Genomic DNA, 17,756 nt, shown 5'->3' on the forward strand with positions numbered 1-17,756 from the left:
GACTCCAAAGCCTTGCCTATGTAGCCACCTCATTTTACTATCAATACCCGCATGCTCTTTTTTACCCCTCTCCCCCCTTCACCATGGACAAGCCATTCAACAGCTAAGGACATCCATGTGCCTGCATCTGGGCAGGTGGCTCAAAGATACCTCTCCCACTTTCCTTACTGCCTACAAATAGCAAAACACAAGAGATGATGACTGGAACGTATAGAATTAATTCTAACCTCTGGCATTGCTCTGGGCAACCCTTCAGACCATCGTTCTCAGCTTGTCAAGACATTACAAAAGGGGATGGCGAAATACAAATCAGGATTGGTCCCACCCCAAAAGGGGCAGCCCAGCCCAAACTGCTTGGTCAGATCCCTTCTGCATGAGACCACAAGCATTCCCAGACATGTTTCGGCCTCATTGGCCGAATCAGTGATTTATTCATAATCTTCCAGCTATCAATGTTTGGTTTTGCTTTAGACACGCAGAGTAGGACACGTATGCCCAGATGTGGGTGCCAAGCCTCCTGGGCCTAGATACCCAAGCTATTCCTCGTTGATGACGCCCAACAAGACCGAAACATGTCTGGTGATGCTTGTGGTCTCGTGCTGAAGGGATGTGACCTAGCAGTTCGGACTGATCCTTTTGGCGTGCTGATCTGCACATGGTCTTCCCCTTCTGTAATGGCTTGGGATTGAAAAACAATGGTCTGGAGGGTTGCCCAGAGCTGAGCCCATGGTTATGATGGATTCAAAACCTTCCGGCCATCAACTTTTGGTTTTGCCCATGTTTCTGTCAAAACATCCTACAACACTGACCTAATTTCCTCTCTCCATTCCCACCCTGGCAAGCTTGCTGCGACACTCCTGGCTACCCTGCCTCCTACTTCCCATCCAAAATCTCAAATACATGATAACATAACCTTTCTTTCCCTCCCACCTCTTGCCTCTTTCTCTCCATCTCCCAACACACGCTCCCATTCTCTATCTCACTTCCCTGCCACGTCTCCTACTGAACTCCTACAAATCATCTCCTCCGCCAACCGTTCCTGTATGCCCATTGACCGCATTGCACCACAAACAACCAAATAACTTTTACATATCACCTCATCACACCTTTCCTCCTTCTTCAATCTCTCTCTCCCTACCACCACCATTCCCATTCTTAAGACATCCACTGCTGATGCCAACAACTGCTTCTTCTACAGAGCCGTCTCTCTTCTTCTGACTCATCACCCCAAAATCCTTGAGCAAGTCATCTTCTATCGCAGGGCCAGCTACTTGGAGTACACTCTCTTTGTGCCCCCCTACAATCTGGATCTAGGAGTAAACACTCCATCGACACATCACTGAGCTGCATCTCCAACTTTCTAACTGCAACGCTCCACTTCTACTGCTTTTCCATTATATTGCTACTAAATATCTCTGCAGCCTTCACTCCTTCAAATCCTTTGGAAGCACAATCAGATTTAACTCTTTGACCGCTCAATCTCCATTTCAATGAACTCTAACACTTCTTGCCCTACTCCCCCCCTCCTGTGGATGTCCCAATCGTCTGTTCTTGGCACACTCCTACTCACACTCTCCAACGCCTCCCTGGGGAAGCTCATCTGCTCCGTTGGCTTTCACTACCAGCTCTTTGCTGAGGACACCTAGATCATCTTCTCCTTCTCGTCCTTCACCCTTCACATCTCTCAAAATGTCACCAACTGCCTAACAAATATCTGCCCCTGAATGGCATTATGCTGCCTGATCCTGAACTCTTCTAAAACACACTATATTTCTCTTTGCCTCTGAGGTTAATCCCACCTTCCTATTGGACATCCTCATTATTTCACCAAAAGCTCACTATCTTGGGGTACTCTGAAAGTGGCCTTAAACACCAGCAGTTCATTAGAACCACTATGACAGCAGGGAGAACCTATCTCCTCAACATCACCCACCACCAATTGGTCAAAATGCTAATCTCTGCTCTTCTGCTCAGTAAACTGGAATACTGCTCAAGCTCACTCCTTCCTCTCCCCCTCTACCCTTTTCTTCTTTGCAATTATTAAATTCAATGGATTATCCCCTACCTAGCCTTTATAGCTGGTAGTTATGTGTGATATGGTAAATGAGTGATTCCATCTATAATTGATGGAAATAATTTCAATATTAGATGTGGAGCCTATTTAAATTAATATACTTTATATGTATATGTTGCAAAACCATGTAATACATTGTGGACGTGACAAAAGGCGAGGCACTGATCTATAGGCCAGCAAAGGGACATCAACCCATGGAAAAAATGAGTACATTGAATAGTTTTATGCATCTGTACACATACAGCCCCCCTTTTTCTTCCTGCACTTATCAGACCTACCCTGTCTGCTGCCTTAAACCTAGCAGTTGCAAATTGCTGGCTGCATTACCACTGTTTCTCCTCTGCTTCGCACTTTCCACCTCTCCCCCCTTTCATGCACTTTTCCCCTCCCCCTCGCCCATGCACTTGCGCGTTCTCAATGTCACAGGGCCTAGTAAGATCGCTGTTTTTGTTCTCCCCTGTTCCCCTCCCTTGCCTTGTCACGCTCTGAAACACTTGTGTACGAGCGCAATAGAAATAAAATATCAATCAATCTAACTAGTACTTTTTTACCAAAAGTTTAAGTATGTGTATATGTACTATCGGAGTATATTTCTAATCATGTTTCTTGATACATTTTACATGGTTTGTGATTACGCTGTATGTTAACATATTTGTAAAACTGATGATGTTGAATGTATTTATGTTTTTCATGATTTCCTTAGTCACGTCCTATGGAGGGTTCTCTTTGCAAGCGTGTCTCTAGTGTATTACTTTGTCTTGCATTATTTACAAGTGATATATTAACTTGTGTTTATTAATATAAGCTGACCTTAGGGAACTTCCTTTGAATTGGTGGTCAGCCAACTGCTATGAAACAATCAAACAGCACGAATAGTTGTATAAATATTGTGCTGATTGTTAAGTGTGTCAAACCCTTCATCACAGTGGAAGTTCTTGGTGTTCTTAAAGCAAACAGCTTACACTTGAAGGTAAATAGATGATTATAGCTAGCAATTTCTGTGAATTTAAAAAATCCCCTACTGCACTTTCTCAAATCGCATCAGAACAGATGTGATTTTGCAATAGTTCTCATATCTTAGTAATAATGGATGCAACATAAGGCGCTGACTGCCCTTTGAATAGGGCTCAGGAAATCAAGTTTTCAAACAACTTTAATAGTTACAGGCAGCAGTTCATACAAAAGCAATGCTTACTTTGCTGAAATGCAACAGATAAAAAAAACAAGGCAGTCTTAAATCGTGCAGTGATTAAGAGAAGTCTAGCAAGAATGAAATACGCAACCTTTTCCCTGCTGGGGTGTTTGTGCCCCTTGTGCTAGCAACATTTTTAAAATGTTCCCCTCAAGCTCACTGGGGAGTTGAGGGGCAAAGTGCATGCTAGTTGTCCCTTTTGTTTCTGGGAATTATATATGTCCTAGAGCCAAAGTAAGCCTATTTAATTGGAACACATAAGCCTGCTAAGTGCAACAAGGGGTTAATAAAGAACAGCATATACAGCATTTATACCAACCGATGATATGTCTAGACTAGGTAAACAAATTCAAGTCACATTACCAGACTAATATCATGCCACTCATTCACAGCAGCTTCATGGTCTTCTGCCGCCTCGGCTTCTGGCTGAATTGGTTCAACCCAGTCTGATGCACCATCCACGATTGTATCGTCCATCTCTTTGACAGATACATCTTGGTCCAATATAGGAGCTGCCTCACCTGGAGGGCGACTGATAGTTGCAGGTGCAGTCTTCAAGGCTTTCTCTGGTTCAGAGAGGTCCAGAGAATTGTCGCTGAGGCCACTGTCCACTTCAATAAAGCCATCTGTCAAAAAGAAGATACCTTTGCTTATCTAGAGGCTGACTGTGCACAAGAGTACAACTGAAGGTGTTGTTTCAGGATCCTTCTCCAAACTGTCACAAGTCGGGCGCAAGCGCTGGTCCACCCTAACCTGCCTTCCTTATGGCATTCTGCTACCTATTGTTTGGTTTCCCCATTATGCATGGATGACTAGAAGTCTCAAATGCAACGATAAAATGACTTCTAGAGCTACTCATGTCTCACATAGGACCACTTGAGATCCCTAGCACTGAAACTGTGGCTTGCATAAATGGAGATTTGTTAAAATGTTAATAGTAGAACAGCTTCCAGATATTGCACATCATTTCTATATAATGTACTGCACGTCCATTCTTTGGAAAAGGGGATGCTGTTTTAACTGGTTTCTCTCTCTGTTATACTATAAGGCTGGATAACCTGGGTAGGCTCTTGAGTGAGAGGGGTTGATCGTTTCCAAACGTAGTAAAAGAAACAAAGAGAATGTTCTTTGATTGACTTAACTCTTCATTCTGTGCCCAACAATCTGCAATATCCAAAAAGTACAGGTCGGTACTGCCGAGCATCATAAACTCACCAAATCAGGCGGGAGCAGCTTCGCTGTCAAAGCGGCACAACTGTGGAACTCCCTCCCAACTGATTTAAGGGAAGATCTCCCGTACCAGCAATTCAGATCCAACCTGATCCAATGGCTAAAAGTTCATGATGTTTAACCTCGCGCTACTGCCATTTGGGATCTCATGTATATTCTGTATATGTGCTCTGTTCTATTAATCTGTCAACTCAGCATTCTTGTAAGCCTATTGTACATATGTATATGATCCTTTGAGACCACGTCTACAGCACTGTAACCGCAGCTGTATTCCTTGTTTATTTGTAACATGTAACCTAAGTTGAACAACCCTCTTTCTGCCTTCGCGCCCGAATAACCCCGGGTCTGGTGCGCAATACAAATAAATAAACAAACAAACTGTGGTCTGTACTGTGTGCAGCAAGGGAGGTCCAAAGTAAGAGTTTGTATTCAGCAAGAAGAATCATATGGCACAGATATGTTGCACAAGCTTCTAGTGGTAGTGTATCCATCACTCCACAGTGAATGCAAATTACAAAAGCCATTGCTTAAAGCAGGGCTGTATTTGGTCCAGCACCTCATCCTCTCAGCAGCAATCCTGTGAGATGGGAAGATAGAAGCCACCTACCAAAACATGATGCAGAGACAATGAGGACTATTAGCTAAATCCTCAGTAAAATACATCAATTACATTTGAATGTATATGTGTGTTCCAAGGGCGGTTAAGGGGCTAATAAGGAACAACACAGTAACATACAGAATGTATGCCATAAATGTATGACAAATTGAGTAACTAGGCAACATGCTTCAGCAGACTCATGTCATACCACTCATTTACGGTGGACTACACTTCATGCTGGTTTTATGCCAACCAGTCTCTTGCAGTGTATAACAAGCTCTCATTCTTTCAGGGCTATGCAATTTTAAAACTACACCCTTTCATCTATTAAAATGAAAACTACTGGATAGTGCATTAATTGTGCAGTGTTTTGGAAGCTCCTAGCAGCAGAAACCAAAGGGAAAGAAACCGGCTTGGACAGAATAAAACATTAAAAAAAGAGATAAGGCTTTATAAAGGATTCCCAACACAAGACCGAGGTCATGATGTCTGCACTAAAACCTTTGCTTTTGGCGATTTGAAGGTTCCAACCCGTGCTATATAAATAAAACTACTATTTACAAACCCCAAACATACCATCAGACTCAGAGTCACTTTCTTTACTCTGGATCGCTTCATCGTTGACTTCCTCTTCCACCATTGCGTTTCTGCCAGAGATCACAGAAACGACATGCGTTGGCAAGAGTGATTCTTCATCCGTTTGCAGAACATTGCTCAACGCACCATTGTTTTCCAACAATTTGGTATGAAATTCAGTTTTCAAATCATCAGAGTCTAATGAAGTGATATGTATGGGCAATGACACAGCCTTTCCTGTGCATTCTGCTCCAGTCAGCTTGTTGTGGGACTTATCTGTAAGAGACTTACATTCAAGGTCCAAATGTTCTTTGATTTCCATATCTTTTCTACATTTAAGGTCCAAAGAGCATTGTTCTTTTATTTCTATAACCTCGCTGTCAACTGATGCAGCAGTAATTTCACCTGGAACGTTGGCTGCATTTTGTTCTGCATTTACCAGTATGTGCCTCTGTATAACAGAACTTCTTTGATCCAGTTCAATATTTTTTGTGGAAGTGGAATTTGAGGTGCCAACAGTTAGTGTTATTTTTTCTTCAGCTATGCTGCGAGGGACTGCATCATCCTCATCTGAACTGGTAATCAAAATCACATTGGAACCTGGGCTGTTGATCTCGTCTTTATTAGACATATTGCTCAAGGTTCCCCCTACGCCGTCAAATGTTTCATCATTCTCTTCAGTTAGAGCTTGTTGAATTGCATGGAAAGTTCTGGGGGAGAGGTTTCCTTCTGAATTGCCAATATGTGGTACGCCCAAATGAACAGGCTCGGTTTTGTAGCAGACAACAGACGATATGTTATTTTCACCCACAGTTTCCTCATCTGAGCTGCTTTCCATCATAGCTGTCTGAATAGCCAACAATGTTCTCGGAGAAGGGGGGGCAACATCGGCAGTGTGTTCTTCTGTATCTGGCTTAACAAGTGATGGTGGTTGGGAGCCTGTACTAATGCCATGGGTTATTTCTTTGCATGGAGGGTCGTTGCCAATCGTGGAAGAAGATGACAGAGACAGGTCTTTTTGGTTAACTTCCTTTTTTGACTGCAATCCTAAAAAACAAAATCATTAGAATTAAATTTGTATGACTAAATATTCATAGACATTATTTGTCCTCTCTTTCCCTTAGTAATGTATTACTTCTTGCTTTCCAGTGCTCTCTTATTGCAATCTCTTAATTATCCAACAGATTCAGTGCACCGCACCTTCACCGATGATCTGATTTGCAATCCCTACAGTCATTGTCAACAAGTCTTTCGACAATGTGTTTAGCTGTGTTGAAACAGGAAATCACTGCCGTGGTGTAAATCTAACTTTTATACAAATACAAAATAAACATAAATTATATTGATAGGAGTGTTTTCGTCTACGCTTTTAAAAGGATGTGAAAAATATAGCAAATTAGTAGACAAAAGCAAAGTGCAATCAAGGAGAAAAAAGCAAGTGTTGGTGTAAATAGAAGGTACGAAATGAGAAAAAAAATCAATCTACAATATTACAAGTGAGGTGAAATTAAAAAGGTCAACGTACAAGACAAAACACAGCTGTGTGATCATGTGGACACTTGGAGAGGACAGACAAGGTAACAGAATGAGCTTCTCCTTTAAGTTAATAAGAAACACAAACAAATAATCGTGGTTCTACAAGGAGCATTGATTATGTTTGCCCCAGTGCACAAACCTATGGTTTCCACAGCCACATGGCTGAGGGCCTGGTTTTCATCTACGCCTGCCACACCCCAAACGGTGCAGCACAGGAATGAGGGACAGATGGCAGGATAAAGAGTCTCCTGGCCGTGGGAGCAGAATCCAGGAGTGGAATGTAAAAGGAGAAAGGCTTTAGGAGGGGGTAGCAGACTCCTGAATCCTGTGGAGGACTGACCCGCAATCCACATCTCAGACACAGGATGCTGATGGTTATAAAAAGAGAAAAACAAGTATACTCAACATATGCAGATGGCGTGAGAACACCTCGAAGCAAATGTGTGGATGCACTAGAAATAAAATTAGGTATGCCTCTCAGGCATTGTTCCCTGCAAGTTTATATATTCGATTGTGCTCACAAAGGACAGAGAAGGGAAAAGTTGAATTTCCATTCTGGCACGAGAAGCAAGTGCTCTACTTCACGTTCACAAAACATAAAAGAATTTACCATTGCTCATCATTTCTATCCATATCAACATTCTATGTTACCGACACACTTCGTTTCAGCAAACTGCAAAATGCAATTTATTCCACACGGACCATGACAGTCGATTTATCTTACTTATAAATGGGCAGTCAGGCTGAGTTGTAAGAGTGGTGCTTAATGAAGGAAACCATGTCCAGGAAGCTTCTAAAACAAGACATGCCTAACCTAGTTAAGGCATAATTTGTTCAAGAATGCTTACAGCTCGTTTGCTTTTTGTAAAATAAAATAAAATAAGCTCCACTTTTCATGTTGCAAGAACCTCTGCACTACATACTGATTGGGGCTGTCCATCAGCTGCTACATCCAACGTTGTATACTGTGAGAAATCTGAGGGCGTTCTCACATGTAGCCCTCTTGGGAAAACCCCTCAAACAACCAAGAGAAAGGCAAGACCACTCGATCCCGACCCCGCGGGTGAATAAGCGAGTGAGGATCACCTTGATAGAGAGTCCTTGGGGACTGGAGATGAGATACCTTTAGGTAAGGCACGGTATTCCACATCCTCCTTGCAGAAGAAAACCTGTATCCCAGTAGTTTTGGGATTTTGTTCATCATGTTCCATTATCCCTGAGGAGGGCAGGAAGTATTCTTATCCCAGACATGTTAGACAAAAGGAGGAAAAGACTGTAAATGAGATATATTGGGGCAAAGCACAGTATTACCCTTATCCTCGTAATAACCAGGCAAACCCTCCCCTGACCGTTTTGGGTATTTAGAAGACCTTTCCTCTTTATTCCCCTCTTGGGCTACATAATAGTATTGAGAAGAAGTTATGGTTATGAATAGCACATACGTTCCACTATCTAGTACTGAGACAAGGAAGAGGCGACAGAGAAAGAGACAACAGGTACTCTCACCACTTTGGTACTGGGATGAAGAAGATGAGAGCCAGGCAGCCTTTAATGAAGAACACCTGCAGCCCATCACCAGACCACCGGTGTATAAGAGGTGGAATGCTGCTGCAGTAAGAGGAAGCCGGCAAAGAGAAAAACGCAGCAGAAGCAGCCGTGTGGGAGCGAGGGAGGCCAAGATGCTGGAACGCCGACAGAGATCCTGGGAGTCCTGCTGGAGTGACGGTGCATGACAGAAAGCCCACAGAAGGAAAGGCGGGCAGCAGGCGCTGCCGAAGAGTGAGAGTTACGCTAAGCACGAGAGCCGGAGCAGGCGGTTGGAAAAGCCCAGCTATCAGCCTTTCTCGCAAATGGGGAGAAGAAGTTACGAGGAGCTGCAGAGTCCAGGTAAGTGTCTGGGATACAAACATGGTGCAGGCGCTCCGAAAGAATGTACCAGTAGCAGCGGTCTAGGTAAAGAAGCAAAGTTGTCTTTATTGAATACCGGAATTAATGCAATAAAGTTACATCCATTGAATACTGAACTGAATGAAAGAAGCAAAGTTGCTTATATTGAATACCGAACTGAATGGAAGAAGCACAGTTGTGTATTGAATACAGAATTGAAAGAAACAAGCAAAGTGGTGTTTATTAAATATCAAATTGAATGAAACAAGCAAAGTAGCATTTTATGAATACCGAAATGAACTAAGCAAAGATGCATTTATTGAACACTGAATAAAAGGAATTAAGCAAAAAGGCATACCTTGAATATTGAACTGGATGGAATAAGAAAAACATGCACCTGTTGAATTAAAGTGAAAGGAAAGAACAACCTTCTTGCACTATAACACAATGAATTGCAAGCCAATAGAAAGTTAAGGCGAATGAAAGATCCTCAGTGCAAAGTTGAATTCAAGGTTGAGAGACCACTGATATGACAGTGAAGGGATTGCATTTGAGAACATACTTGTTTGACTGAATATTGAACTACAAGGAAACCTAGAAGTTCATGGCTGTGTGACCTGTAATGGGTGGACAGTGTGGTCTAAAACTGCATCTAGACCAGAAATAATTGAATCAAGAACTGGTGAAAGTGAATGACAGGTTGCTGGTTGCGTGATGTGTAATGGGTAGACCGTGTGGTCTAAAACTACGCCAAGACAAGGAACCTTTATATGTTAACAAGCAAGTTTTCTCTTGTGGAAGAAAAAAAAAACAACCATTGGTGTAGACCAGACTTGGGGAAACCCTAAGTTGTAAAGAACTGTTGAAATATGAAACAATAGCTCCAAGATACTTCTTTTTGTGTCATCTTGTTATAGTGATCTTGGGGAAGGGAACCCTGAGACATGTTGCCTTGAAACTGTATTGAACTTGGGGATGGGCATTTTGACCTTTACAAACGTGTGGAACTTTATTGCTCTAAGTCCAAAAGAAGGTAAATTGAACATTGTAACGAACTTATTGACATTGGGAGAAGAGAAGCTGAAGAGTAAGCCTGAGCTGGAAATAGCTCAGAACTTTACATTTGGAACACTATTTAGTTTGTGGTTGATATCCCAACACATTGTGCTATTTTAGTTGTGAGGGCAAGTATAGGTTTTGGTCAAAGACAGACTTTTCAGTTGGACATATTGACTTAGTTTCTTTGGGTAGGGAAATCCCACCGTGAGTAAGTTAGGCCTTAGTCCATCCTGACAATTTCATTAATAAAAGCATTAATAAAAGCTTTTTGTTATATTGAATCTGTGTATGCATCTCCGTCCATGATGCCAATCTCACAATGCGCAAAATCAAAATGTCTTGATCCCTTTTCCACACTTCCACTAAAAGAACATTTTTGCATAACAAATGATTTAACATAACCACAAAACCATTCCATCTGCCACCTTCCAATCTAGGATTGGTACATGAATGTGTTTGGCGAACCTAGTTATTTTCCAATATCGGTCAGCCTTGTTTGCAATCATGCAACTTGGTAATGGTTTGTCCGTGCACTAGAATCATGTGCCTAGTGGTTAACCCCAGTAGGAGAAGAATTGTGTCAAAATAGGAATGGATGATATTAAACATGGGGTCGTAATGTGGCATCAAAAGTTTTTGAAAAATTAGGATTACAAAAAGAGCATGGAACAAAACATTGGGAGAAAGAACTGAAACATGTTTAAATGTAGCAGAGAACTAAATGATTTCAGAATTGTACCCCAGGGAAAATCACCTCAGCAAGGGCTCTGTGATTAGAACATTACCATTAACACCATCCATAATGATCTCAACCATGCATAACGAGGACAATACAAATGCAGTTCTAATGAGTGGTATTACCCTTTTGCTACTCCGTGATGGTCGTTTGATCAGCTCTGAAGGGTGAACAACATAGTAAACTATTTGGGATTCCAACAAATGATGCTCTGGTAACAATCAAACCTCTGTGTGTGCAGCTTAAACCATAACCAACTCTTAACTGATCAAAGCTAAAGGTACAGCATTTGTCATGGTTCCGTTTAATTTATGGAGAGCAAGGCATACAAGCTCAATACCCATTAACTTGTCCTGGATTAGTTTCAATTTCTTCCAAATCTGGCATTAGCCCGTTATTGCACAAACCCCTAACCACCCTGCAGGATACCATATACGTATGGCTGTTTGCAGACAAGAGGAAAAGCAGCGCACCATACTTTACCTTTGATCAGGACGTAATGGGCTGCGTCTTCTGACATCACCTTCCTGGTTTCCACATTCTTCAAGAAGCCCCCTTCATTCTCATATAGTGCCTGGATGTCTCCAGAGGATTGCTGATTCATTTCTTTCTGAACATTGTATATATGTCGGTTTAAGGTGTTTTTCTTGAGTAAACCCTTTAGCTGGTATTGTGAGAAATCATTGGACTCCTGTTAATTAATAAACAGCTAGTTAATTATCAGGGAAATTAGAAATGATAAACATTGGTTGGTGTCCCACAAGACGTGATCAAACTACAGAACATAACATGCAGTGTCATTAATACAGGGAGTATTTAAGTGTATTTGAGACGAATATAAAATGACTGCAGCAAAGTCTTCCTCTAAGATCCACTTCCAACTCTACTCAAATAAGAGCATCCTTGTTCTCCCTTTAACACCCATTTCGTGGAGAAAATATTGACTTTATTTTGAGTTGTAAATAGGTAACTATCAAGAAAAGGAATATATTTTAACAAGGGATTCCGAGGGACGCCTGATAAACCACAAGAGCTAAGCTTGCGCTGCTGCATTACTTTGAACACTTAGGTGAAATGAACCAAGTTATTGATAGGTACCCATCTAAAATGTTATTTTGTGTATGGCCTGTGAGTAGGTGTATTGCTGGGATTTTGGGGTGCTTGGCAGTGTGATCAGCCCTACAGATAAGGGGTTTATCTGCCACTTTTACTCCCCAGAAATAGGCAAATACACCTAATAAATAAAAATAGAGAGTAAAAATACTCCCAACAACAAACAGGAAACAGACACGTAGACTTGTGGCCCTGCTTTCACCAACAGAGACCCATAGATATGTTTCTAACCAGTAGTGCACGTGGTACCACAGAATGAAACTACTATTATTACGGCCTGATCGGAAGAAGTATACCTATATCTTTTAATGTGCATGAACAACTACATGCAAATAATTACAAAAATATTTTCGTGTTCCTAGTTAAAACATGTTTGCCGCCATGAAATACTCCCATTGGGACTTGGACTTTTTTATTCACTAAAAATCATTTTACTCCAACTTCAAAAAATAGCGATTAAAATACTCCCACTTCCAAATATTATCTGGAGCACTGAGTGTGATCCTCAAATCCTACGGCTCTCCTCCGCAGGAGACCCTACTCATAGCTGGGCCGAATCACATGGCTCACATGATAGCAACTGCTCCACTTAAGAAAACTCCCACCCTCAAGTAACAATGCCATCCGGGGTTTTCCACAGAGTCACAACGTGAGGACTAGATCTCCCATAACCCCGCCAAACCCCACAGGTTAACCTGCACCAAACCAATACATAACATTCATTGTTATAGGGCCAGGAGAACTGCAGGAAGATTGGGCAACCCACAGAGGTACTTTCCAGATACCAGGGAAAACACAATGGAACCCCGCCCTCCACGCCCCCCAACCTGTGTCCTTAAGGTGGGGAGAGAATGCCGCCTTCCCCTTCTTCATAACAAATGGGAAGAATACAAATTACAGCATGTTTCACTTTCTCAGGCAATTTATAAAGTGGGGACTGAAATGGGGAAAACAAGAGAAGGGGGTTGAGGGCTTCCAGAAGAAGACAGGTACTGAGAGCTGCAGGCAAACAGGAAGAGGCAGGGGCGAGTAGTGCATAACTAGATGGCTGGCCCACCTCTTATAGACTCTGTCTCATAGAGCCTACAACCAGGGTACATGCAGGAAGGTAACTACTGCAGTGAATCCTGGTGGAGCCCGCCCCCACAGTCACAGCTGCAGCCTGTTATTTTGAAGTCCGGCACACAGGAGGGGTCTGACCACTATTAAAACAGCTACAAACCAGTCCTTTGTGGGGTGCTGGAGAGGAGTGTAGATGGTGGTTGGAGAGTGCTGGGGAAGGAGCTATATGGAGGAGGCTGTAGGAGCAGAATGTGGTGAAAAACTGATAACAACTGAGAGTGGAAGGTGTTGAGTAGAAAGAATTAGGTTAAAAAAATGAGTGGTGGAACAGAAAAAGAGTTGCTGGAGGTGGGAGGGAGAGAAGATTTGGAGGAGGGATCATCATCTAGAGAGATGGGGAAGGTGGAGTAGAATTAACAGAGAAAGTTGGCAAATATAACGAGGAGGTGGCGGTCTTCATGGAAGGGGTTGGCAGAACCATGGACAGAGTCAGGAGCTTGTTTTGCAGAGGCTGCTGAGGTTGGCATGGTGGCGAGGAGGGAAGGCCCAGTTGAGGCTCTAAGGCACTCGTAAGATATATCAGTCAAGCACCACACACTGCTAGAGGGTTGGGGACCCTGGCTCCATCCAGGTTGGCAGAACCGAAGCAAGGCTCCAGCCAGTTAGTGCCCCAAAGGACAAATACTACCTTAGAACTGAGTGACTTACCCATCTCTGTGTACACCATAGGGAAGGACTTCATAGGGGGTTTGGGATTATCTTAAGCGAACCCGCAATAAGAACTTACTAAAGTAGACACGGACTAGAATGGTGGTCCCCTAAAGAACATTTCGGAGACACTTTTAAACTACCTTTAGGCCCCCTCCTCCCAGTTTGCTAATGTGTTCACAATCCCAAACAATCCCTTGTATAGCTTTTTATGCAAGTTAGTCTTGGCTGCTGATCCGGGACCACATCCTGACAGTGTCCCTTATTCCCCAGTTCCTTTGAGGTCCTCATGGAATAGCAGTACAGTGGTTGGTTAAGGGATGCATGAGGGACGCATAGACAACCTGTACCAAAAATAATACCAACCCTCCTTCACTCTCACGCGGGAGGCAGAAACATTAGGTAATCATCTGCTGTTTGGTCACACCAGTGGAATAGGACAGTCATATTTTACAGGCAAGATGGCTTAACAGGAAGATACAGCATTTAGAAACATCTTTATGAGCTAATGGTCCTATGCAAGACATACACAATGTGCTCATTGGACAGACAGCAGAAGCATGCTGTTATTGGCTATCACAAGTATTTATGGTAATACATCTATGTCAAACTCTTCGCACTGATCACTCACTGTATGTTGGAGCAAGTTGGAAAAAACCCTAAAAAGAATTCACAAATCCTTCCTTCGGCCTCAAGTACATGTTTGCAATTTGCACCACCACCATAAAACTACAAATAGTAAAGTTGCACTGTCCTGAATAGAAAATGTGCCTGCACAAACTATGCTGCCATTTGTGCACATGCATACCTGTGGTAGAGTTGCCGGAACGCTGCAACCCATCATATACAGCCACATTTCTAATGCAAAATAGGTGTTTATGGAAAAGTGGCCAGGTGCACCAACAAATGATGAAACATCCTGACTCACTAACAATAGCAAGTCACATGCTCCTATTATTTGCCTGCATTCAAATATGACGCAATACAGAAATGGAACGTGGGAAAATCAGCAGGACACAACTTAGGTTTAATATTTTTCCTGATACTATTTCACTTCCTCCAAATCTTGGCAACACTTTCAGATACTAGCAACCTTTGCAGGCAGGGTTGCATGTAGAATAAGAGTATTTCTATTTTTCATGGCCTTGAAAATGTCAGTGCTTTGATTGTTTTGTATGTGTCAGCAACACAGGGCACTATTAATTTGAGTTTTGGAAATTGCTACATGCATACAAAGTCCCCTCAGAATTCCAAGAGGGGATGAGTAGAGAATGAAGGAGAAGAGGGGAGGGGAGGGGAGAAGGAAAAGCAACATAAGTAAAAACTGGTAGGTATCGTTCAAAAAAGGCAACGAAGTTGTATTACAGACTCTCAAATACTATCTAGTTTCCCGGTCACAGAAAATAAAACGAGCATGCTATGCTAAGTCGTTGGCTTGTGAAAGCGACACATAAAAGCAGGGTTTTAAGTTCCTTCCTAAACTTGAGGTAATCCATTTTGAGTCTGAGGGTTTGGCAGGCTGTTCCATAGTGGGCCTCAGAGGAATTCTTTTGATTCCGTTTGTCTCTGATATCTATGAGCCCACCAACGACCTTGGAGCACTGCTGAGTTTTCTGTACAATGTTTTAGTCCGGGTCAAGCATCACAATGGCATTAGTCATTTTGTAATGACAGAGGTGAGACCAGGGGTGTGCAACTCTCTCTCATAGTGCTTTGAACTAGGACTCCCATGATCCCCCTGACTCCCAACTACTGAATATACTGGGTGGAGAGTTATAGTCCAGAACATCTGGAAAGCAGAGCAGAGAGCAAAGGTTGCAGACCCCTGGGTTGGAATAATGTCATCTCCCCTTTTACTTTTCACTATAGTGTCTTTCTTCATAGTCCCCTTTCTTTATGACATCTAGCTCTACTGCCTGACATTTTCGATAATATCTCTTGCATAGGTCATTTACATGACGGGTAAATGCGACCATTGTTGTCTGTGTTGAAGACAGATACAAACAACATAGTCGAAGATAAATTCTGCAAAAACAAAAAGTGGGTGGTTTTCGATAACCAGAAGGATTTTTGTCCAGTCGATCGGTGACCCAAATTACTTCATATTTACCGTTTCACTTTGGTATATCAAAAGGCCTAGGTTTCTAATAGATGTGTTACACTCTTGGATCACCCAGAGAATAATGGTAGGCCACCCAAGTCTTTATATTTTAAAAATTCAAAGAAGGTTTCTCTGCCCTGTGTCCTCCAATGGACTGGAATATGTTGACTATCTTATATTTAGCTTTATACTGCCACATGCATCTAAATAAAAGAGTAAAATACAGGAGGGAGATTTTAATGCAAAACTGGGGGGTCTGGTAATCTGTTATATGATGACACGGAAGAGGTGTTGACGGGGATACCTTCACCATCATGATGGATTCTAGGCTCTGCGCGGAGGGGCAGCGCTTATGGCATTACATATATGAGTGGGGGCCGCACACAGTAAACGGCCGATTTAGCGCACACAGCCCAGGCAGGATAACCGTCTCATTTTCAGGATGAAATTCCACAATTGAGTATTTCTGTGTCCCAGTTAAGTTCTGGGATCACCTAGTGGGGTTTGCGTAGTAGATAATATCTGTAGTAACCAGTTCCCCATTAAGCTTGATATTCGCCTGGCACCAAGAGCAGTTTTGCATAGCCAGGTGTATCCTCAGGAGGTGTCATCGAATGCCTCACGACGATGACTTAAATGGAAACGTGACATGCAGGAGGACTTCTTGAAAAAGGCAATCCAGTCAGCATGAACTGGAGAAGCTGTTGTCGGGGACTCTGGATCACGTAAACATCTCAGAAGAGTTTGGTTCATTGTTGACCAAGCTCTCCTCTGTGTTCTCCCGTGTCCCTGGTAAGCGAACAGAGTGGGCTGGTTTGGCTCAGAGTCTACCAAAGCCAAGTCAAATCTTCTTTCCATCCCGAGTTGTCCAGGGGTCTCTAAAAATGTTATTAGTGCCAGGTCCCGTTACAAGAGGGTTCTGGTCACCAGGAAAAGGGCAATTGAGGGGGAAGCCTGGGATGCCTGGGTTGGCGCTTCCAGGGACAATGACACTAAACATTTTTGGGAGATTGCTCAGCGTGATCCCTTATATAAATTTAACTTGGATATCCCGGTCAGCACTGCACCTGACAAGGCTTGGCTGGAGCATTTCTCCTCCTTATATACTCCCTGTCAGGGGGATTGGAGGGGGAGGGGGTTAGCACCGTGGGCCTGCTACTGTGGGCTGTCCAGGGCGATTAGCTACTGTTGGGGAGGAAACAAGAATTGTTTTCTCGGTGGACGAGATCAAAAAAGACATAGGTTGCCAATGCTGTAATCAGGCTCCGGGCCCAGATAATGTCCCTGCAGATGTGCTTATCATGGCCCCTGATGTTTGGGCCCCTGTATTAGCCCAGTGCTTTAATCTTTAATGCTATCTGTGCAGGGGGTGAGGGGGTACATTATCCCCCCTCATGGTCCAGTGCTATCATCCAGCCAATCTATAATAAAGGGCCCTGGGCATCTCCCGCATCATACAGACCTATATCGGTATTGGATTCTCCCTCTTTAAAATCCTGGGTCGTGCCATTTTGGCCCGCCTCGAGGAATGGGTCACGAGTAGTGGGGTTCTTTCTCAGGTTAAGTTGGGATTTCAACCAGGGTTGGGCATGGTCGAGCAGGTCCACAATCTCTATCTGGTAATGGCACACTACCTGAGCACGGCTTTTGACAAGGTGAATCGTGTCAAGTTTTGGGATGTGCTCAGGCCCATGAATTGTCCCTCAGCTTTGGTGAGTCTTCTGGCCCCGATTGCATGATTCTACGCAGGAGAGTGTTAGGAGTGGCGCTAATGGACACTGTACAGGTTTCTTCGCAGTTGAACTTGGTGTGCGCCAGGGCTGTGTCCTGGCGCATCTCCTTTTCTGCTTGTATATTAATGGCCTCTATAAACACCTCCTGAAC

At 43.0% G+C, this 17,756-nt stretch overlaps 1 protein-coding gene across 1 annotated transcript in view; it reads right to left on the reverse strand.

The window, feature by feature from the left end:
• ERCC5 (ERCC excision repair 5, endonuclease) overlaps positions 1 to 17,756 on the reverse strand; it is a 361,049-nt gene that overhangs the window by 201,986 nt on the left and 141,307 nt on the right. Inside the window, exons 8-10 of the mRNA XM_069637054.1 lie at positions 11,372 to 11,579; positions 5,671 to 6,717; positions 3,630 to 3,892 (exon numbers count right to left, since the gene is read on the reverse strand). Coding sequence (XP_069493155.1) covers positions 3,630 to 3,892; positions 5,671 to 6,717; positions 11,372 to 11,579 — 1,518 coding nt within the window. The remainder of the gene's footprint in view (positions 1 to 3,629; positions 3,893 to 5,670; positions 6,718 to 11,371; positions 11,580 to 17,756) is intronic.

This window comes from Ambystoma mexicanum, chromosome 7p, assembly GCF_040938575.1.
Source record: "Ambystoma mexicanum isolate Mex_15411 chromosome 7p, UKY_AmexF1_1, whole genome shotgun sequence".
In the NCBI taxonomy this organism is placed as follows: Eukaryota; Metazoa; Chordata; class Amphibia; order Caudata; family Ambystomatidae; genus Ambystoma; species Ambystoma mexicanum.